The sequence below is a fragment of the Zeus faber genome, assembly GCF_960531495.2.
Source record: "Zeus faber genome assembly, chromosome: 4".
NCBI lineage: Eukaryota > Metazoa > Chordata > Actinopteri > Zeiformes > Zeidae > Zeus > Zeus faber.
The window spans coordinates 11,246,002-11,270,064 of record NC_137191.1 but is presented as its reverse complement, the minus strand read 5'-3'; the positions used below and the strand labels follow the sequence as shown (position 1 = coordinate 11,270,064).

Below are 24,063 nucleotides of genomic sequence, written 5' to 3'. Positions count from 1 at the left end.
GGAGAGGAAGGAGAGGAAAATGAAAATAAAAATGATGTCAAATTTATGAAAAATAAAAAAATGAAATGTTAAACCACAAATGCCAAACTGGTGCTGGTGCTGTACATTGAATTCAGGGCGTTTTTTGTTTTTGTCTATTTTCATGGTAGAGAGAGCAAGAGTTCGGGCCCAGTTTAAAATATAGTCACAGATCTTTATCATAATTAATATGTGAACAAACCCTTATGTGGATTTTTTAAACCAATATTTGACTATTAGGAAACAGTTTCCTCCAACCGTCCAAAGCCTAGTGAGCCCCCTGCGACCATCTGGTGACCGACTCCTTGTGGGGGTCGGGGACCCCAGGTTGGGAATCGCTACCGCCCTAAAGTGCTTTTGCACATTGCACGCGATCTCCTTCGCAAACTCAAAGTGAAGGCGCTTAAAGCACCTGAGAGGCCGGGGGGGGCCGCCACACGGAAAAAGGGGAGCGGCGCTGAGAACAGAAATTGATCGGGACTTAGTTTGGCACGTCAAGCCAGACGCCGCGGTTCAAAGCGGGGCCTGTGTTACTTCCCTCTATCTTGCTTCATCTGGGTCCATTACAGCGCGCCCCCCCCGCGCGTCTCGGTGCGGCCCCGGTCTCGAGCGGCCACCTCCGCGCCTCCGGTCCGTGGTGCGGTGGCGGGTGGCGGGCGGCGGGCGGCGGGGGAAAGCGTGATGGGCTGATAACAGGCTCGGCTCCCGGGGGGCGGAAAGACGTTCCGGTCTCACAATAGCATCCCCTCCTACAGCCCGCTCTCCTACCCTGTTCTTCTAACCTCTCCGTGTCTCTCTCACTCTCTCTCTCTCTGTCTCTCTCGCCATTTCTCCCTCATGCACACAAACACACACACACACACACACACACATATGCACGCACGCACGCACACACACGCATATTGTTTTGCTCTTGGTATCTCTTTCCCACACTCTCCCTCTCTCTCCGCTTTCCTCTTGCCGCCTCGTGAACGAATGAGCGCACCAGCCCCTGCACTTGTTACAGCCGCCGTTTGTTTTTCCTCCGCTTGCACTATTTCTACCCCCCCCCCCTCCTCCTCTCTCTCTCTCTCTCTCTCTCTCTTCCTCTTCTTTCTCCGCCACCCTCTTTGTCTCTCTATGTCTTTCCTCTATTTTCTCCCTCAGAGTCTCGCTCCCAGTGTTTCCCACCCTGGCGTGTGAGAAGGTGTGATAGCGGCATCCGGTGTCGTTTCGCATGCTTCCCTTCCTTACACTCCTGTCTTCGACTTGTTACCCTCTTCTTTTTTTGCTCTAATTGCCGCCCCGTTGAGCCTATTATTGTGGAGAAAAAAAAACTGGTTAATTGTACATTCAGATGTGTACACGCAAACAGCACAAGACAAGATGTATATACACACACACACACACACACACACACACACACACACACACACACACACACAAACAAACACACAAACAAACACACACGCCCTCGCTATCTGACATACACAGACACAGAGCAAACAGAGCTTCTAGTCACATGTCACACACCGCTGTAATTCCATCACATCCTTGTGTGGCTTCAGCGACCAAAAAAAAAATAGAAATCAGAAAAGGCAGGCGGAAACGAACGCTTTCACAAACAGTGCCCAAACACACACACACACACACACACACACGTGCACACACACACACACACGCACACACACGCACACACAGTCTCTTCACAGTCATATTCTGATCCTTTATCCCTCTTTGGTAATCTGTTTACGGAGTGCTGGGCCCATTTGAGGAAGAAGTTAATTGAAACCGGAGCTAATCTGATAATGGCATGGAGCAGCAGAGCCCGCAGCGCCGCTCCGGCCTCAGCCAGGTTGCATCTTGTTGTCCCCGCACTCAATACCTTGCTACTTCATTTCATGCCTCATGGTTTCACACAGCCTTGCCCACTCTCACGCACCACATCAATTGTTAATCCGACATTTGATATGCACCACACACACTTGGCTATGAACTTGTTTTCACTTGTTTGCTTCCCCCTCCTCCCTTCGCCCTGCTCGACTCCCCTCCACACTCTTTTTCTCCAACCTCCGCATTTTTTTTTCTCCAACCTCCGGCTCCGTTCCTCTAACCTCTCGTTCCTCTTCTTTTTCTGCAGGATGGCTATTACTCCCACCGACCCAAGGAGAAAACAAGAGTCGACAGCAACAACGAAAACTCCGTGCCCAAGGACTTTGAGAACATAGACAATAGCAACTTCGGCGCCCGCTCGCAGCCCCAGAGGCAGACTGTAGGGGGCGCTCACAGTAAAGAGCAGCGGGAGCACCTCCAGGAGAAGGTCCACGCTCGGCAGCAGGTCTGGAGGGAGAACCCGCCCGGCCTGGGCCGCAGCTCCAACGAGGTGCTGCCGCTGGGTCATCGGCCCGTGATGGCGGGCAGCAACTCCTCCTACCCGGGGGGCGGCCACGGCGCAGGGGGGCGGTCCCGGCAGGGCCAGCGCCCCTCGCAGGCCTCGCAGGCCCAGGCGCAGCACAGGCACCTGCACCCCAACAGGAAGCAGGCCACCGCGCCGCCGCTCGACGTGACCTACGACCAGCCGCCCAAGTGCGACATCAGCGGGAAAGAAGCCATTTCGGCTCTGTCCAGGTCCAAAAGCAAAGAGTGCAGGCAGCAGATCGCCGAGGTGTACTGCAGACACAAGGACGGCCGCCTGATGCCCGAGAAGGTCACTCGCTACTGCCCCCTGGAGGGTGAGTCGATCCCTCTAATTGACTGTGTTCCGTTTCTATTAATGCAGGACATTCTATGTCTTGGGCGTCGATGCGGCAGCTTTGTATTCCATTCACAGGGCTCGGATCAATATCTATCAGAGTGCAGACACCTGACTCAGTGTGAGGGAACAGGTTCCTCCCATCATCCTGTTCTTGTTCAACAATCAACTTACATCTCACTCCGGGTTTTATAGAAACATGCACAGCATCGCACAGATAGGCTTCAGCTCTCGTTATCAGGGTCTGGTACTTCTTTATGTATAGACCACCTTTTGAATTGAACATTCTAATGGTAAAATACAGTGTTTTTGATGAAAATGTTCACTCAATAGTGGGTTTTTTTACATGTGAAAGTAGAATATAATAAGTAACAGAAAGGGGTCTCTGACCACATTTCCTCACCAGAAAGAACATAAATGGAACGATTGATCTAAAATCAGGATACATTTAAAAACAATCACATATTCCAAACTATTTACAATAAATCATTTCAAACCACACTTATACCCTTTTATGTATGTTCTCTCAATGCAGCTTAATAGCATCCCCAAAACCAGATCGCAAAACAAAGCTTGAGCGGTCCAAAGTATATGTTATTTTATTCAAATTTCAGTTTTTTTTCAAACTCCATTTGGTAAATAGTGTCTTTTCGCTGATATGTAGTTACAAAAGTAAATTGTTGGAGAATACGGGGGATCGGACTTGTATATAACCACCAAATTAGTTTCCCATATTAATTTGTTCAGTTAGGCTGGCCTGATTTATCTTTCTCTGTCTATTTTTCCCAAACCAAATAAACAGCCACACATCCCCAAACACACACGCACACAAAGATGCACCGACGCACACCCAGTCCGCCAATTTCAAGGAAAATTGTTGGGCATCTGCAGTCTGGCTGTACATTCTGTAAACAAAATCTGTTGGTTTGCCACCATCAGTGAGCAGCATGCATCAGCAACCATGTTTACGGGACACAGACAACCATATATGAACACACACACATACACACACACACACACACACACACACACACACACACACACACACACACACACCCACACACACACACAAGCGTGCACGCACACATAAGGACACAAAAAATATGAGTGGATTGCATATGGATAGGAGGGGAAAGGAAGCTGTTATTATGCAGAGACATCTGGCTGGCTCACGGTTGCACAGAGGGAAGAGCTGTTACCTCGCAGCTCCAGGGACCCGAGTTCGAGTCTCATCTCGGGTCTTGTGTGCGTGGAGTTTGTGTGTATGTGTGTAGGTTTACGCCCACCTCCGAATGCGAGCAGGATAAGCTACGAAGAGACTTAAATTTGCCGTGTAGTGCCATGTGATTCAGCGCTGGTGGCCCTCCAATGAGGGTGTCTCCAGACCTTACGCCAATGGTCAGTCGGGATGGTCTGGAAAAGCCAAGGTAGGCGGTCCCCCCGCCACCCTGACCAGGAGCAGTTGGAGAAAGGAAACGGATGGATCTTTGACTGGAACTCGTAAAGCCACACCAACGTTTCTACAAACCTCCTTCCCAAGGGCCGGGGTAGCGTTTCCCTGTGACTAAGACCCTGTCATCTCAGGGGGCGACTCACCAGCCCACTCATAGAGACAGTTTGATCAAAAGAGACAAAGAAATTGAAAGGGGCTTTCCCCTGGTGGCTGGGCTATAACAACATGACAGCTAAATTAAATCACTTTCTTTTTTATTCTGTCTGCTCGCCTGCTGCCTGCCAATGTCTTATCTGCCTCTCTCTCTCTCTCTCTCTCTCTCTCTCTCTCTCTCTCTGTCTCACTCTTTTCAGTCTCCCTCTCTAGCACCCCGACCACTTTACCCTACTTCCATCTATCCCGAATTCAAGGGCTGACCTTGTTAACATAAAATTGTCTAATTTAATTTCATCTGTATTCTAGCCTTGAGGCCTTGACTAGATTAGCATTTATGTTATCGTTATTCTCATTGAATATGGGAAGAGCATGTTCTATCAGACTGCCAAAGGCCAAATTGTCTATTATCGGGCGGCTAAGTTTGGTTGGTGCCGCAGTGCTGTTGGTTGGCAAACAGTCGCTGTGTCCCTGTGTAGCATCAACATCATGACCTCATGTTCTAGATTTTGGGAATTTGCATACTAGAATTTATTCAGCAATTTCGTATCGGATAATATTGCAGAATGTTCACATTTAGATGAGAGGGGTATTGATAGCGTAGTGTTTTGGTGTGGTCAGTCATTCCCTAATTGAGATATCCCAATTACTTATCACTAGAAACCGCTGCGCCACAAAACTGGCTCTCCATTTTTACTAGGCTTATTGTGCATTTGGACACGTATCTTGAATCCATTACTCCAAAATGGAGATCTGGAAATGAGAGCGTGTCGTACATGTTGCATTGTGTATTGATTTTGTCTGAACAGAAAATATTATGAAAATATACAATTATCTTTGTCCAGGCAAAAATGCACTTAACCTTTGCAGAAGAGGAGAGCGGAGCGCGATGGACGTCATCTATGAAACTATAGCAGTAAATTTTAATTAAGAAAAAGCATCAAAACAATCTCAACAAAAGCGATGCCAAGCCTTTCTGTCCGTCTCAATCCAGTCCTGTTAGATGTTTATGTGCGAGCAAAGGTCTCACATACAAATTTGCTGCATTTTGTATATTTTTTCTGTGGATTTATTCCCAAAACGCTGGTCATTGGAACTGACCTTTGAACCCTGGCCATTCAAAGCAATTCCAATCCGAATGCACCTTCAGCCATCAGCAAGTCTCAAGGACATGCGATCAAAAAATAATAATAATAATTTTAGGAGTCGTAAAAATATGTGGAGTTAGATTTCATTCATAACCACTAGTAAAAAAAATAATTCATGTTTATAGACTTTGAACAATCATGAGCAGGGTGTGCGTGTGTGCCATATAAGGGGCATTAAAGGGAGCGTCTGTACTTCAGGCAACACTCCAGCCGGAGCCTCGTGCATCCATCACGGCGCTTGATCCTTGTCACGTGTCGCCGCCTTCATACTGCGAAACGTTCTCACGGCGTGAGTGTGCTCAGGCAAACGCGCCGAGACTGACAGAGAAACATTAACATGCCCTCCCACACACACACACACACACACACACACATACACACACACACACACACACATTTTACGTGCACATGTATAGTCCACTTAGCAGTGTTCATTTGTTAATCTAGCCAGGATAGTGCACAGTCTCAAAGTGCTCTGTGAAGTGACTTTCCAATTACCCGTGTGCAAAGCAAACCAGTGACCCTTCCTATCAAGCCACCAATTACCCTTCAATCGGATATGGTCCATAGCAGAAACCCCCCCCCATGATGTCACACACATGCACTATTGAGAGCGAGAGATGGGTAAAAACCATTCACGTATAGCAGTTCCTCGCGCTAGTCTTATGGATACACACATCCCAGTTCCACTGTGAAGTTGGCCGGCGAGAGCTACAGCCAATTGGAGTCAGGGGAGCAGCGTATTTCCATCATCCCCGCAATGACTCCGCACACAAAACAATTTGGGATGATTGACAGGAGATTGGTGAGCACCCGAGGTGAAGGGCTTTTCCACACCCTTGTTTTCAAGCGCTCAAATGGAGACGCGTTGGACGCTTGCCCTTAAATCAAGGCAATTACGGGACCGGAGCGCGGCCGGGGCCGAGGAGCAGGGAGTGAACATTACCGACGGGAGCATAAACAACCGCCCATATTTCTTTCGGCTTACCTAACTTAGAGAGCGCGGGTGGACAACGGCTTCCCCGCAGCCCCCACTGGAAGTCAAGTCCCAAATTATGATCGTAAACCCCTCAGGGCCCAGTCTGTCGTCAAATCGGCCCATGCGCGTGTTTCAGCGAGAGACGCTTTGAAAAACCGACACTGCCGTTCACGGTGCTTGTGTCTGACGTCGGTGGACCGGACTCGGCGTGTGCTCTGGGGGAGTTGTCTGTTGGTTAAAAGCTTTGCACCTCTTGCGCTTTGCGGGGTTGAAGGGCGGTATGAAGCCAACAGCATGGATTTTATGGGAGGGGTCCGAAGGAGTCTCTGGAGATAATTGGAATTGTTTAATTTGACAGTGGCTAAGCGAGCCAGGACTGAAAAGTGTATTCTCCCGCATACTTACTGAGTCATTTTGTGCGGAATCCGAGGCACGTTCTGGGGAGTTTTTTCCGGCTGCGACGAATGAAGGCTCGTGGTCAAACTGCGCATTGTACAGAGTGTTATCTTATATCTCTTATCTTATAGGATTCGGTTGGGAAAGGATCAGAATGTTAAACTGTCTGTGGTATGTCTGGCTTAAAACGATTATAGTCTTAATTTAATCAAGTCAGAAAGTGATGGGTGACTCACGGGCTTGTCTGTCTGACGCTGCTCTCTTGTTTTCAGTCCGCGCTGAAGTTGCCGTCTGCTTCTCTCCTACAAAACAAGAGAACATTGATTTGTCAAATGTCCATTGTTGGGCATTTGTAATTAGCAATTAAGTCTCAATTACAGGAAAAAAAAAAAACAGCTTATTATAACACAAGGCTTCAGCATCTGCTTACGAACCTCCCGTTTCCGTGTCTCTCCAGGTAAAGCCAATGCCAATGTCCATTGGGAGGAGGACTCGGCGGAGAGCTTTACACCGAAACCAGTCAGGATAGCCTTTGTCTTGGTCGTCCACGGACGAGCCTCTCGCCAGTTTCAGCGCCTCTTCAAAGCCATCTACCACTCCTCCCACTTCTACTACATCCACGTCGACCAGGTGAGCCAAGAAGGGCCATGAAATACTATGAAATGTTTGCTCAAAATTCTTTGGCTCCGATTTTGAATCAAATCCTCAAGACCCGGTGTGGAGACATGATGAAATCAATGTGAAACCAGCCATTTCTTCAAGAAATATCAAAATAAGTCAAAATATCAAAATATCAAAAAAATATATTTTCTCTTCAGATGTCATATCTTCATAATGTCCTAAAATATCTGAATGGAAAGAGAATGGTGGTTACGGTCTATATTTTAGTCTAACATCCGCCTCCCGTCTCCCTCCCATACAGCGGTCAAATTACCTGCACAGGCAGGTCCAGGCCATGGCTCTCCAGTATTCCAATGTGAGGGTGACGCCCTGGCGCATGGCCACCATCTGGGGCGGGGCCAGCCTTCTCACCATGTACCTCCGCAGCATGGCCGACCTGCTGGCCATGAAGGACTGGAGCTGGGACTTCTTCATCAACCTCAGTGCCGCCGACTACCCCATCAGGTACGGCAGAGGAACCCAAAATGGAACCCACAGCGAATCCATAGCATATCAATGGAAACCTTTGGGGTCTTTGACGTAGTTTGGCCTCGATCATCCACCAAAGTACGTGGAGGTGATTTGTTCCATACTTTTATGTGAAGCAATAAAATGCATGTTAGCGATTGCCTCCTGTTGAAATGGAGCGACTCTGTCTCATATTCAAACATAAACACACCATAGAGCATCTCGGCACCCTAAAGTAAAGAAATTCTGTACACAATGGCATGGGTCGCTGCCAATGGCCATTAGCTTTAATAAAGTGTCACTCCAAACCAAAAAGGTTCAATACAATAGAACATCTGTTTTCCTTAAGCACTACTCATTCACACCTTTTCACCCAAGTCCCCGCTTTTCCATTGAATAGGTTACATGGTGAACTGATTACACCTTAATTGCCCTCCATCAATAGCTATTGACTTTCCAGGCCCGTTCTATACAGTCCAAGAGGTATTTCTTCGCCCCAGCAAATTTACCTTTTAAGAGCCTGTAAAAGGTAATTAAATGCCACTGAGCCAAGCCGGAAATGTACACAAAGTTATGGAAATAGCCTATTGGAAGGAAGCATGCCTTCATCACGTGCCGGGTTTTTTTTTTAATGTGAAGCCCCTTTCTCACTTGGACCGAAAGCCGTAAATCTACTGGCAATGTTCCGTATTGGTGTCATGTGGGAAAGGGATCCGGTCTCGATGTTCCGTAAAAGCCGTTCCATAAATTACCCCCCTCTCCAAATATCATTTCCGACAAATTGCTGGTACAGCTGTGAAAGGATGTGTGAATGGAAGCAGTAACATTGCCGTACTGTAAAGTACGGGTGGAGCCTAATCCAAATAAAGCACAAACAGTGGGTTTTCACAAATATTTATGAAGTACAAATATTTAAAAAATGATCTGTTTTCCGGAAGAAAAAAAATAATAAAATAATTCGGGAGTTCGGAGTCCGATCCCAACCGTGGAGCTCGGCTGCAAAGACGAGAAACTGAAACACGTCCGGTCTCCACGGAGGCAGGTCATTAAATTTTTTCCTTCTCCAGAGAACGGCCCTCCTCTCGAGGCAGAGAGTGTAGGACAGGTCGAAAATGGTCACACAAATTTAATAACACTGGGCTAGGGTTATTGCGTCCGGGGACGGGGGCTCTTTCCCCTCTTAGCAGAGTCAGCGGAGGGAGGAGTCCGTGGGGCAGGGGGACGAGCAGCAAAGCCCCGGTCTAAAAGAACAATTCTGACGCCTAGTTCCCGTGTGATATGAGACACCTCTCACACAAGCATGACGCAATTTACCCCTAACAGTCATCTATGTGGGAACAGACTCCATATGGAACTTCTCCATAAAGGAGGCCAATGTGCCTTTGCCGGATATTCTCTATCCGGCAGTATTATGGATTTCATGTGGGAAAGGGCCTTGAGTTTGTAGTCATACTGGGACTAAAGGGTCTTCTCGGTTTTTGATGTAGCTCTGTAGCAGACAATTAAATACTCCCTATTAAGGGGGGAGTTATCGCTTCTTCCCAGCCAGATGTCGACCAGTTGCTACTAGACAAGCTGTAACAGCCAATGGGTACACAGCTGGAGCCATTACAGAAGGGTAACGCCGTGGATGCAGAGAGGGTCTGATTTATAGACAGGTTCAGGATTGTGGTTCACCATGTCATTAGTTAGCACACAGACGTGTGTCTGTCTGTGTCTGACTGACTGTGACTGTCTATTTATCCAACTGTCTTGGCCTTCATGTGTGTTTGTGTGTGTGTGTGTGTGTATGTGTGTGTGTGTGTGTGTGTGTAGCTGTGTGAGTGTGTGTTGATGTTTTGCTGTCTGTGGAACTCGGTCTTTCTCACCACCTGCCTTTCGTGCGTGTGGGCATGTTTATCCTCCCGTCTCCATGTCTCCCGGGTTTTTCTGTTTGTCCGTCTGCAGCGGAATGATCAAAAGGTGTGTTTGTGCGCGCATGTCTAGACGCGGTTTCTCAGTCTCTGGCGTTCTCATTTGCATCTGGGTGATGTTGTTGGTAAAAGGGCTGACAGTGGAGGTTTTAAAACTCCCATCTGGTGGGGAAACAAAACGATTGATGAGGCAAAGGGGGGCAGAGATGAAGGAGGAAGGGGTGAGGAACGGCAGCGAGGGAAGGGTAACGAGAGAGGAACTTTGCAAGGTTTTGGATCCGTGCAGAGGGGAAATATGCAAATTCCCTTCCCGTATTTCGGGCCTAGCGACTGCATTTATAACCATCGCATTTACGCTGCACGGCGTACGTGCTGAGCTGAACTTGTAAACTCGCGCGTTAGAGCGACGGAAGGAGCGGAAAGAGACCACCGCTCAATCAGACGCACGGTTTCAGCCCTGGGAAGTAAAGCGGCATCATCTTAACCTTTAACTTTTTTTAAATGCCTGTTTTTTGTTTTGTTTTTCAAATGTATCTTCAATTGATTCCAGCATAAGTCACGGTGCATTTCAATAATGTAAACACACACACACACACACACACACACACACACACACACACACACACACACACACACACACACACACACACACACACACACTCGATCAAGCTTTACTTGTAGTTTTCATAGACCTGCTTGGAATGGATCGTTCCTTTCCCCTCTGATCCTGCTCCAGTGGTGAGGAATGCAGGGGGCATTCCCACCCCACCCGCCCTGCCCCACCCTTCCCCACCCTGCCTATAGCTGGTGTTATCTGTAGGGCTGGAGACAAGCATTATTTCCCCTCTAATTCCCTGGTAATGTTTGTCCTGCCGCATGGATGGCTTTCAAAAGAGAACCCAGGGCTACTGACACTAGCAGGAGGGGGGAGGGGTCATGTCCGGGGGCCGTGGATGGAGATGTCTGTGTGTGTGTGTGTGTGTGTGTGTGTGTGTGTGTGTGTGTGCGTGTGTGTGTGTGTGTGTGTGTGTGTGTGTGTGTGTGTGTGTGTGTGTGTGTGTGTGTGTGTGTGTGTGTGTGTGAAATCATATCTCATCTGCACTGCACATAATTCAGAAATGTATTACTTGGCTTGGCTAACAATACAAAACAAAAACTAATTTGATTTTAATTTGATTTATAAAAGCCAATTGGAAACAAAAGTGTTTTTGTTTTTTTTTAACCTTTTTTTGTTCGTGAATTTAAAGGTTGTTAAACTATTTGAAGCTTTTTCCAGGACAGGAAGACAGAGGGTTGTTTGAGCATTATTGTGTGCATACAGCACTTGCTGGCCATGGCATTCAACTATTCCCATTTGAAATGGCATTTTTGGAGGTCCTATAATTACAAAGGGCAGGTTATGAATTTAACATTAAGAGCATGAAAGTGAAACAAGGCCATGATAATGAAGTGTAATTGGCTATGATATTGAGAGCACAGGTTTTGGATGGCAGAATGGGTCAAAACTCTGTGCGTGCGTGTGTGCGTGCATGCGTACGTGCATACGTGCGTACGTGCGTATGTGCGTGCTTATGTGCGTACATGTGTGCATGCGTGCGTGTGTGTGTGTGTCCACCATGCAAGCAGAGACAGTGGGCAGCCACAGGGCTGACAGTAAGCAAACTAGACCCAGTGGATGGTGTGACCACTGAGGTGGCAAATTTAGTGCTTGACCTGAATTCCCCCCACTCTGTGTGTGTGTGTGTGTGTGTGTGTGTGTGTGTGTGTGTGTGTGTGTGTGTGTGTGTGTGTGTGTGTGTGTGTGTGTGTGTGTGTGTATGTGCATGTGTGTGTGTGTGGGTGGGTGGGTGTGTGTGTGTACACAAAAACACATATTTGCTTATGTTTTATGTGTAAGACAGAGAGGTAGCACTTTTTCTTACAGTACACCTTTTTTATTACAATTACTAAATATATATATATATAAATATATATATATATATACTGTGTGTATGTACTATATATGTATATATCCATTTCCTTTGATTTAATTTGATATTTTCTAATGGAAGACAGAAGTAGATTTATTCTATTATATCATTCACATTCTAAAGCATCAGATAAGAATTGATTCACCCAGTCTTTGAGCCGCTGTGGCTGCTGTGGATCGGCAAGCGTCACGGAAACATGTTCAATACATAATGACGTGTAGTAAAATACTATTTCACTTGCTTCCCGATGGGTTTTCTCAAGGCGGCAATGTTCGGTCTTCAAGAATCGTTTTATTTTCTTCCACCCAACTGATGCAAACCTGATTTCTGTTGATGCCGCTGTGAAGTTGGCGTGGTGTTTTGCCTGACATTTGAATGGGAGCGCAGCGGGAGCGACGGGGAGCTGGTGTGTCTATACAGCGTATCATCAGTCAGGCTTTATGGCTGAGGACCTCCTAAGATAAACCCCCCAGGCTGTGAAATTGCTCCTTCAAGAGAAAATGACATTAATATTCAATCCCCCCTCCCCACCTCCCCCTACTGATCCTCTTGCCTTTTTACCAGGGTCTCGCTGCTCTTTTAGGAAAGGCAAACTGAGCCATCATGAAAGGCAGACACAGGCTCTGGCGCAGATGAAATGTTAGAGTCACTGACTGGAGCACAGCCCACAGAGCAGAGCTTTTAGCCCGCCTGCCCCGTGTACCAGGGAATAGAGCGCTCTGCCATGTAGCGGCGGCGCCGAGCCTCTCATCGAAACCTGCGAGGAGCATATTTGTGTTTCAAGCTCAAAATCTTCAGCGGCTTGGAGGGAGGGGAGCGATTGGCATCGAGCTTCTGACCTGATTGTTCAAAGCAAAGAGCGGATTGACCTCTATGTAACCTTAAAAATGGAAAAGGCTATTGTTCTTTGTTCTCCAAGTTAAAAGTGAAATTATAATTTGGTTTCTTTTTTTTTCTGTCCTTTATTATACTTGAATGAATAAAATCGTTGGTTTCTTTTACAGGACCAATAATCAGCTTGTGGCCTTCCTGTCCAAATACAGAGACATGAACTTCATCAAGTCCCATGGACGGGACAATGCTCGGTAAGATGGGACACGCACACAAGCACACACACACACACACACACACACACACACACACACACACACACACACACACACACACACACATAAAGCCACATGTTCTCTGTTTATTTGAATCTATTATCTAATCTCTCTATCTCTCTCTTATTACTGACAAACATAACTATAAACACATCTGTGCGCCCGTGCCAGCGTGACATGGCCACTTAGTCATAATCCCATTAAACCTCCATCTGTGGCTTCAATTACCGTTGGTGGTGGTGGTGGAACCCAGTCAGGTTGTTGGCAGCCTCCACCCACCCCGCGTCCGCCCGCCGCTGCCCGCCCTTTGCCCCATCGCACTCTGATGACAAATGGGTCTAAAGCTCAGGCTCCAGCCTGCACTCCCCTGCTTGTCCAACTACTCAGATCTCAATCAAAAACTCAATTCTGTCTCAATTCCTAGTGGCTTTTTGAAATTGTACACGTGTCAAGAAGATGGAGGGCAGTGCAACTGAGAGATGCGTGGCTCGGGGATGAATTCGAGTCACATTCTCTTTGCTTTTGAGCCAAGATCACGAGTCATGACTCTTCGAAAACACACTTTAGTATTTGAAATGTAGGTATTTCAGTAGTTTTATGTGTAAATATAAACAGAAACATCCATCATCACTCACTCCCTGGATGCTTGTAGTTACATGGCTGTAATTGGCCAATGAGAGAGGCTGTTGCTTCGATGTGTATTTTGTTCATACTTGTGTTGCAAATTATATTTAAAATATTTAAGTTACATCGATACACCTGCAAATTTACTAATTTAAATTTTAATACAATTTATCATGCAGTCCAAATTATCATTGGATGGTTTTTTTTGTCTCTCTCATACAAAACAAATCTAGAGGAAGACAGAGCTGTTGAGAAATAAGTAAACTAATTCATAATTACAGGTTTGATTTTTAAACGTAACTGATCCCAGAAGGGAAACTGAGCATAATAACTGGGGGTTTTGACTGAAAAACATTTCAGAAGTAATTTTTTGATTTCTAAAAAAAAGAAAAAGAAAAACGTGCCTTTCTATCTTAACAAATGAAATGCGATGCATTTGAACAAACTACATTTGAATAAAGTATTTCATGGCTTTGGAGACAAAGGACAGACAGACATTGTCTTTGTGGATGTTTGTACACGTGCAGAGCTGCACGCGCGGATCACGTGTTTTCGTGTGTATCTCAGCTCTAAGGATCCAGTCAGCCATTTTCACCCGGTTGACCCCAACTCGACTACTTCGACTGAACACCTGATACTTTCCCATCACCCAACTGTGTTTATTATTGATGTCGGGTGATTCTATCCTTCCCTCACAACTACCCGTCAAAAAGCACTTGTGACACGTTCGCTCGTTCTATAGTTCAAAAGGAAAGGACATGCAGGGATTGGCAGTGAAATGTACTTTGGCTTTATCTTCAGGTTTATCCGCAAGCAGGGCCTGGATCGCCTGTTCTACGAGTGCGACACCCACATGTGGAGGCTGGGAGACCGAAAAATCCCAGAAGGCATTTCTGTGGACGGGGGATCCGACTGGTTCCTGCTCAACCGCATGTTTGTGGAGTACGTCATCAACTCCAAGGACGATCTGGTCAACAGCATGAAACGTTTCTACGCCTACACACTGCTGCCCGCTGAGGTGAAACGCACACACGCGCATGCACACGCACACACGCACACACGCACACACACACACACGATAACAAGGATTTTTTGTTTTATCTTTTATTCTGTCTGCACCAAGCGTACGTTCATAATTTAACCTCTCTCCCCCTTCTCCTTTCCTTCTTCTTTCTCGCTCCCCCTCCCTCACCGTCTTCCTCTCTCTCTCTCTCTCTCTCTGTCTCTCTGGCTCCGGCTCCGTCTTTTCCAGTCGTTTTTCCACACGGTGCTGGAGAACAGCGCCCACTGTGAGAGCATGGTGGACAACAACCTGCGCATCACCAACTGGAACCGCAAGCTGGGCTGTAAGTGCCAGTACAAGCACATCGTGGACTGGTGCGGCTGTTCCCCCAACGACTTCAAGCCCGCCGACTTCCACCGCTTTCAGGTAACTGGTGCAGTGCCCGTTCCTAAACGTGGCCGTTCGTGAAAGTCGCGGCATGAAAAAACACACCCTAGTCACGCTTTTGGACAAACTAAGTGAATGTTACAGGTGACCTGTTGTTACCAAACATGCCTGTTTGCAACGGGCCAATTGCTTTCACTGAAAGGCCCGCCCCCGGCTGGGTCGCTGTTTATTGAAAGTTTATTAATATTGCACATGCAGCATGTCATTGAACCAAATTCGACACCGCGGGTCCTTGTGTCGCCAGCAATACACCCGCCGAGTGTGAAGATGGATGAGATGAACGGTTGTCGAGATAATCAACGGACATACACACCTACAGGGATTCCTTCCTATGTAGTTAGAGAAAGGCCATTCGTAATAGTTTATTTATCCCCATAGAAAATCTTTTCATTTCTCCTTCCCTCTGGAGGTCACGGTGCGGTATCAGCCACGGAGCTGCAGCTCCTCTTGAACCAGCGAGGATTTACTATCTTCCTCAAAGGCATTTTGGCCAGATGTTTGCCAACGCACGCCTGAATGCGGCTGATCTCTCAATTATGAGTGAAGGTTTGCTGAATGCCAGAAGGTCTGAAGGGAATATAACAAGCTTTTATTTATTTATTTATTATTTTTTTTTGTTTTCAAAAACACAGACAGCTGAAAGATCATCGCAGAAACAAGCCTGTTTGTTGAATTGATTGGTATCAGAATAGCAGTTCGACAAAACAGAGAACAGTATGCATCTTGCAACTTTAAGTTAAGCCAATACATCCTGTGAAGCTTTAAGTGTCTCCAGCGTGACTCCGAGTGCTTCCAACCCTCCAGGTTTTTCTTGTAGGATCTGACCTTTCCGGCATTGACTGACTTTTATTATTTGTTCAAGTAATAGGCAGTAATAGGCTTTCAAATTTGGCAACCGAGCCATAAGGGACCTCAACGACAGTTTCGAGTAAAATAAAAGGCCCAAATGCTCCCAGCGGTTAAAAATAGTTATCGCCGAACTGCTCTCTTCAAGTCTGGACATTCGGACCTGCCTCTTTTCCGTCCCGTCCCTCGTGCCCAGTTTGAATGCTGACCTCATGCCGCAGTCCTGCAGCCCTGTCTGCCTCCTGTCTGGCCACAGCCTCTGGCACATCACCGCAGGGGCCTTGGCGCTGGCACTGGTCTGGTTGGCATTCTGGTATCACTGGACCCAAAACCTGAGAAGGAACCGCCTTGCCCGGAGCCAGCCAGTCCGTGTAATTAAAGCTAATATCCAGCTTTCCTTTGGACTTCCTAGGACTCAAAAAAAAGGCTACATTAAATCGCTGGAGCAGAAATTAAAAGTTTAAAGTTTATGAAGCAGTTATTTTTTTCTCTCTATTGCTCTGTGGTTTTTGGACGCCTACCAAGAGGAGTCGTCTGGAGGGAGTTGGTAATATGCGTATTGTTTCGTAGCGATTGCCCTCAGAAGGTGGTGTGTGCGCGTATGGCAAATCGGCTGAAAAGACGGGCTTTGGCGGGGCCGGTGGTTTGAGACCGCTATGTGAAGGACCAGAACAAACAGGGTTTGAGAAATGGCGCGTGGTATAAATAAGCCCGGCTCCTTGGATGTGGCGTCAACCTTTTCCAACTTTAGAGTTTCTCACCGCATGGGCTGTACCTGCAGTGACCTGATTAATGAACAGGCTGCTATGGCGCTAAACCACTCTACCTTCCCACGGCTACAGCCCCGTCGCGGCAGCAGAACGACCTGCTGGATTCTGCCCACGGCTGCTGATGGCCCTCTGTCGAGTGGAGGTGTTGAGTGGGGCGGCAGCCGCAAACATTTTCCCGTGTCTAGGTCTGAGAAGCTGGCTTTGTTCGTCTGCCGAGCCCTGGATGCGGCGTTCTTTCAGGATGCGCTGTCAACCTAACACCAAACAAGTTTTAAGTTCAAGTTTCGAGCTTTTTTATCAAATTCACAAGACAGCCGGCCGAGAATTTTCCCTTTTTGTGCTCCCCTTCAAGTCTTACCCCGAATTTCGGAGTGAAATCAGTAAAATGTTTCCTCCTTTAACAGTCGGGAGATAAAAGGAGATAAAAACAGCGCTCTCTGGTCGTCAGGATAAATGGAAGCGAAAATCAGGCTCCAGCCAAGTTTCCACAAAGACCGCATCGTTCCCAATGTCCCGTTGAAACCCAACCTACTTTCCAATGGTTTTCGCCACTTTCACTTCTTTTCTTTTTTTTTACCATTTTCTTTACATCTAAGCATCTAAAATATAAATAATTGGAGAAACATGTGGCGTAAGGACAGTAACACATACAAAGAAGATAATTTATAAGGATGGGTGAGGAGAGAGGAAAGATGGCTGTTGAAATACAAAAAGTGGCAAAGCTATAGATATGATGTCATGCAAAAAGTCATAATTTAATAATATACTTTAAACCCCAAGAGACTCCTATTTCAACAGGGAAGATTAGAATAAGAATTTCTCTGTTTCTTTCTTTTTTTGAAGTCATCAGCTCAGACAGCCCTGTTGATACGGACACCAGTGTACCCATTGGCTTTGCAGGGGGACGTCCAGACCCGGCTGATTGTCAATCAATGAAACGCAGACTTTATTTCTCTGCAAAAGACAGGAAGCGTGACACACAGAGGATGAAACGAGAACGGCTTTGATTTAATATTTATTCATCCGTCTCCACTAAGCGCTAAGATACGCTGCACATGTAACCCGATGTAGGTTAAATATTTGCCTCCTCTTTATCTAACTGCGCTTGACTGCATTTCTCTCCCGCCCGTTCAACATCCTATCCAAAAATCTCCTCTCATTTTATGTTTTCCCCGTACGCGTCTCTCCCTTCCCTGCAGCAAACAGCGCGGCCCACCTTCTTTGCCAGGAAGTTTGAGGCCAGCGTCAACCAGGAGGTGTTGAACCAGCTGGATGCCTACCTGTTCGGCCCGTTCCCGCAGGGGACGCCGGCCCTGCGCTCCTACTGGGAGAGCGTGCACGACGAGGCGGACGGCGTGGCCGCGCTGTCCGACACGCAGCTGACATACTACCACTCCTTCTCACGGCTCGGCCTGGCCCGGGCCGCCGCCTCGCTGCAGGGAGACCCGCAGGACAACAGCTGCCGGTAGGTTGCACCAGATGCAAACACATAAAAAAAAAAAATATATATATATATATATATATATGTGTGTGTGTGCAACCGCAAACACACGCAGAGATGCACAAATCCATCCCTGATGTCCTAAGCTCTGCACACCAAAGAGAAACTCAGAATGAGAAACTGCAGCTCTCATGAAAAGCCTTTGTTTTCCCTGCCTATATAACGCCGACTGTACACCCGGCATCGTATGTCGGAGCTATACATAACCCGGAACAAAGGATCGTTTCAAAATGCAGCCGGGTGCTTTGGACTAATGCAGTGTGTTTTGTAAGATGATATGACGTTTTTAGTCAATTAAACTCTGTGGTAATGAGCCTATGTAGGTCACGGTGTTGGAAGCCGTCCCTCGAGGCAAATGTATTATTAGTACGACTTCCAAAGCAATGTCAGAATGCAACGTATGTGGTTAAGATGAAGAAGAGGAAAAAAAAAAAAAAGACTCCCTACTTAATATGATGAAACTGATGGTTTGCTGTACTCCGGTGAGGGCTCCAACAACATGTCTGCTATAGTGCGGCGTCTTGGGTCTGTAATCTTGCTCATATGTGAGCAATTCAGCAAAAATGCATAAAACACGTTCAATATGAGAATTTCAAAACACCGCAAAGAAATATCATTTTGTAATGTGTGATGATGATATGATAAGATAAAATAAATAAAACCAAACAAAAACAGGAAGCTTCTACAAATCGGCATGTATTTTCTAAAATTGCCCAAACAAAAAAAACAACCTCAAAGTGTGCCTACAGGAAAGTACTTTAGTAAGTAAGTCATTAAGTAAGTAGGTAAAGTTTTTTTTTTTATAGCACTTTTTAAAACACACGGTTACAAAGTGTTTTATACACATTCAGGTGGTATAAAACCTCAAAACCTCATAATTGAAGATAAATTCAAACAAAGGGAATCGGCATAAAACAAAGGTTAATAAAAAAAAACCTGTTAATAAAAGCCTTTAAAGACAATAAAAAATGTTGAGAAAACCAAACACAATAAAATATAAGTTGAAAACAAATAAGCAGAGAGATTTACACAAAGTGGACATGACACAAAGATAAAGCTTTTTAAAGGCGAAACAATTAAAAGAAACAAAGTTTTCAGGAGCAAACAATCAACAGATTGAATAGTTTTGTTGCGAGGAAGCAGCTGAAACGCTTCAACAACATCATGAGAAGCTGCACAGACATAAGTCCTGTATCTGGGGTTCGTCCTTCTGTGAGTCCCCGCGCTCTCGGAGGCATCGGACAAATGAGGCAACGCTCACTTCGGGACATCCGGTCTCTGGTTACTTGCCGCTGTTCCCGGTGGCGGCAGTTGTCATTATGCGTAAGTTCGGAGCCGTCGATGTGGTGCAGAATCCGGCGGGGCGCCTCGGCTGGAGCGGCTGCGTGCATGTGCGCTGAGTTGCAAGTTGCGTTCCACGTACGCAGGGGGCTCCAGGGGCCGGGGGTTCCCATGCTGCATTGTGGGTGTTCTGCAGAAACCCTGCGGGTAGAGCTCTGTGCCGAGAGGAAGCATGTTTCCATCTGTCTAACCTCAAAACCGCTCCATCTATCGGTTACAGCTGTTTCTACTCATGTCCTCCATCTGCTAAAAAAAAAAATAAGACAGGGCCTGTGTGTGTGTGTGTGTGTGTGTGTGTGTGTGTGTGTGTGTGTGTGTGTGTGTGTGTGTGTGTGTGTGTGTGTGTGTGTGTGTATGTGTGTGCGCGTGTGCGTGTGCATGAGGGAGAGGGATGGAGAAGGCTTAACCGAGTCTCCCCAATTATGTGTGTACAATTATGTATGTATCTATCTTTCTTTTCGCACACACATTTTAACTTCATGTATAAGCTAACACGGCCACGAGCTCTACTACACCACCACTGCAGGGACGTGTGTGTGTGTGTGTGTGTGTGTGTGTGTGTGTGTGTGTGTGTGTGTGTGTGTGTGTGTGTGTGTGTGTGTGCGTGTGCATGTGTGTTTGTATGTAAGCATGTGCACATTGTTTACTTGTTTTTCGGGAGTGTAGGCGTGTTAATTTGGTTTTGGAACGTTATAACCACCGGTGGGTACTGTCTGTGTCTGTGTGAGCGGCTGCACGTATTTGCATGTGTAAAGAATTCCAGTGAGCTGCAGTGGGCAGATGGTCGGGTCAGTCCCAGTGTGAGGCTGCAGTTAGAGAAAGAGGGAGAGAGCGCAGGGCTGATTTGGGTCCTTTAGCAGCCTGCTGTGACTGAAGGGGGGTCTGAATGGAACTTCTGTGCAGACCACTGTCGGCCTCGGTAACCTCTCACATTATAGACTGTTAATTAAACACTCATCCGTGTGTAGCGTTCAGGGGAAATTCTTGAAATTATCAAGTTTTGTCACTGGTGTAATAATTGGCTGGTAATTAACTGGTAATGACCCAGTATTGCACCAGTATTACTTTGATGCCAGGTCACGCTAGGTAATTTCATCAGTGGGATATTTATTTCATTTTCTTTAGCAATGGGATCTATATTATATTAATATTTGGAGGGATTTAAGAGATAAAATCAGACATTATAATTCATAGGAGCGTCATAAGAAAAAAGATAAGATAGCACTTTATTAATCACCAGAGGGAATTTCAGGGTGCTGTATGATAAAAAGTACTATTCTACTAAAGTGCAAAAATGAGTCTATCTAACCTCGCTAACGAATAGTATTACTGGGGGATTACTATACGATACCTCGTAGTTTTAATCCTTTTTCCTCACAGTTCATATTCCTCAACAAGTAGGTGTTATATATGACATGTCATTCAAAGGGACACGTCAGCTTGTTCTCTTCTGGCAAAGAAACAGAGCAGGGCAAAAGAAAGAAGCATGGAGAGCTGAAAGACGGAAAGAGAGTGAACACTGGGGATTGGAGAGAAGAGGAGAGTAAAAAAGATGCCGGGAAATGGAGAGGAGGAGAAAAGCTGGAATTACTGTCGGAGGGGAGGGAGTGAGGATCGCTATCCGGGTAGGTGTAAATATTTGCTGTTCTGCTTGTCAGGGTAGCATTTGCCAGGACGGGTTGACTCCTGGGCCTCAAGTGGAATACTGATGAGCCGATGGGGTGTGTGTGTGTCTGTGTGTGTCTGTGTGTGCGTGCGTGCGCGCGTGTTAATGCGTGCGTGCGTGTGCGTGCGTGCGTGTGTGTGGAGGGAAGTTGCAGTTGTGCATATGTATAAGAAAGGAGAAAAAGGAGAAGTTATGCTGTTTTTGGTGTCTTTATTTTGTCAAAACAACTATAAACAACCAATTAATGGATAAAATGAATACACGACTCAAGTAAATAAGAGCTTGGATTCTTTGTTTTCAATATCTAGATGATTTAACTACATAAATGGGGGGGTTAGATCGAGATGGTTTGAGCGCTGACAGCATTTGGTGAAGCAACAACAGGCTCAGAGTCAAACAGTTTTAAATACCCAGGACAGATTTAATCACAGTCAAATAAAACTGTGTGAGATCCTGCCTTACTCCAACCAGTTGGGAATGAAATGCAGGCAGCATAGAAAACTAACTGCAGGTCATTTTTACTTATGATGGTCTGGTTTCCTCAAGGAAAACATAGTAAATAATAATAATAATTATTATTATTAATATTATTATTATTATTATTGCTATTATTATTATTATTATTATTATTATTAATAATAATAATAATAATAATAATAATAATAATAATGAGTAAAACATTTTTTTCCAACCAAGTGTCAGACTGGGATCAGTGAAAAAAAAAGCACATTCAATCTTTTCAGAAAACCCCCCAAAATATGATGAAAATTACGGGCATAATCATTAAAAACGACAAAAATAAACGCTTCAGGATTGGTCAAAATAATAATAATGAAGTGGGCGGGAGAGGGGCAGGGTGGTTTAGCGGAGCAGCTGTGGAGCGTTCCCCAGCGGTGCCCACCCTTGTGGCTGTTTATTTTCCAGGGAGCCGTGCACAGCGCTGCCTTGAGGGTCGCTGCCACATGCACGGCAAACAAATAACCGACAGCTGGATCCTAAGACCTTTCAGCTGGATAGATGACCCAATTCCATTTTTTTTGGTAGACGGATAGATGGATGTATTCATGGATGTATTCATGGATGGATTTGTAGATGGAAGGGCGTGTTGGATGTTGTCTGTGCCTCGCAGCTGGTCAGGGTGTGGTCTGACTACGGATCACACCCTGAGTCTGATCTTTTGAGGCGAGGACCGCCGGTGCTGTGGATAGTCTGGTTCTTCCTGGAAAGAATTCAAAGCCACTGTGATTGTCAGTCCGGTCCCTAGTCTAGCTGAACAAAACCTAAAGAAATTCGACATGCTCAGACTATATCTCGGGAGATATAGTCTGAGCATGTCGCACCACCGCAGGGTGGTCTCAGAACCCCAGACAGCATCCGACCCCCGGGTTAATGTCCGAATCAGACTGGTTTCGAGATCTTGAGACGCACGGGGAAGTGGCGTTGAAAAAAGGAACCCAAATAGCCGTCGCCAGTGCTCACGAGTGCATGTCTACTGAAAATATGTTTCTTTAAAGTTTTATGGGTACAGTAGAAAAGGTAAAACAATATCAAATTACATCAAATCTTACAAAACATGGCAGTTCGTCAACTGGCTCATCGGTTTAAGATAATTGACATAGCAACTAATATGGTATCCAAGGGATTCATCACTGGAGTATATCTGTGACCAATCCGATGTTTTGGGTAAATTAACACATTGCATCAAAAGCCAATGTATCCATGTCCACTTAGCACACTTAGGTGTTTTGCGGTCAAGCTGCATTAGCACGTGTTTGGCTTGTTCAATAGCAGGTGGGCGTCGATACCGCTCTTCTCTTACACAGCTGGCCTTTAAAAGCACGTGGGTATCAGGTTGACTAACGGATTCCCTCACAATGCTCTGTGGGTTGCCAGGTATTTCCCCATGGGCCACCCGGTGTCGGTCCACCTCTACTTCCAGTCCGACCAGTTCCAGGGCTACCTGGTCAAGCACCACGCCACCAACCTGGCGACCAGCAAGTTGGAGACGCTGGAGACCTGGGTGTCGCTCAAAAGGAACTTCAGGATGACAGCTCCCTCCAGCAGCACGTTCAGCCGGCTGCAGTTCGCCGAAGTGAGTCAGCACATTCCCCCCTGTCACTCGGCGGCGGTATCTATAATTTAAGTTGCCATTTAAGTAACACAGTTTGCAGGAGTCATCTAAACAGTCCATCGTGTGCGGTGCCGGAGAGCGAGCTCCATTAATTCGGTAAGCGCTGGGCGGAAAAAACAGCTCCGAACGAGATTAGCCGTGCAGAGGTGTGATCAGATATGAACCTCATTCCATCGGTGATCTCATGTTCATTGCCATGGCGACCTTGCGGGGACTTATAGCGGTTGAACTTCAGGCAATTAGGCGGGCGCCTGTAATGGCCTTGTAAAATGTAAATGGGTTGAATTCATCAGTGTTTATGTGGATGAGCGCTTCATGTGCTGTTTATTTGTTGTTTCCTAATAGAACGTCTTCTCACCTTCACACTGCAGTGCCTCCCCTGATTGTCTTGTTATGTTAATCTGTGTTACTGTTTGCCATAACGCCTCTTTAGGAGGCATCAGTTTAGCTGCAATGTGACAGCAACAAAGAGCCATTTAGAAAGGACAAAGTGAGCCGGGTTTTTATCACGGGCCGCTTGTCATTTCTCCGGGGTCAGAAAACATTTTCCTCTTTTATTTTCTTTCTGAATCGTCAGATTTTTGAATGAGTAAATAGTGTGAGCTCCCATCGACAAAGCCCGTGGCGTTGTCGAATTGAGTTTCAGCCCACTTACTAGTCGGAGCACACACATTACCCCTGACCACTTTCCTGATGATAGCTCAGATTTTTAGAGTTTATAGTTTGGGGTTTTTGGAAA

At 46.2% G+C, this 24,063-nt stretch overlaps 1 protein-coding gene across 1 annotated transcript in view; it reads left to right on the top strand.

Moving 5' to 3' along the window:
• xylt1 (xylosyltransferase I) overlaps positions 1-24,063 on the top strand; it is a 74,896-nt gene that overhangs the window by 40,400 nt on the left and 10,433 nt on the right. The window contains exons 2-9 of the mRNA XM_079999229.1: positions 2,138-2,729; positions 7,336-7,508; positions 7,801-8,003; positions 12,894-12,974; positions 14,421-14,637; positions 14,872-15,048; positions 17,885-18,150; positions 23,087-23,285. Coding sequence (XP_079855355.1) covers positions 2,138-2,729; positions 7,336-7,508; positions 7,801-8,003; positions 12,894-12,974; positions 14,421-14,637; positions 14,872-15,048; positions 17,885-18,150; positions 23,087-23,285 — 1,908 coding nt within the window. The remainder of the gene's footprint in view (positions 1-2,137; positions 2,730-7,335; positions 7,509-7,800; positions 8,004-12,893; positions 12,975-14,420; positions 14,638-14,871; positions 15,049-17,884; positions 18,151-23,086; positions 23,286-24,063) is intronic.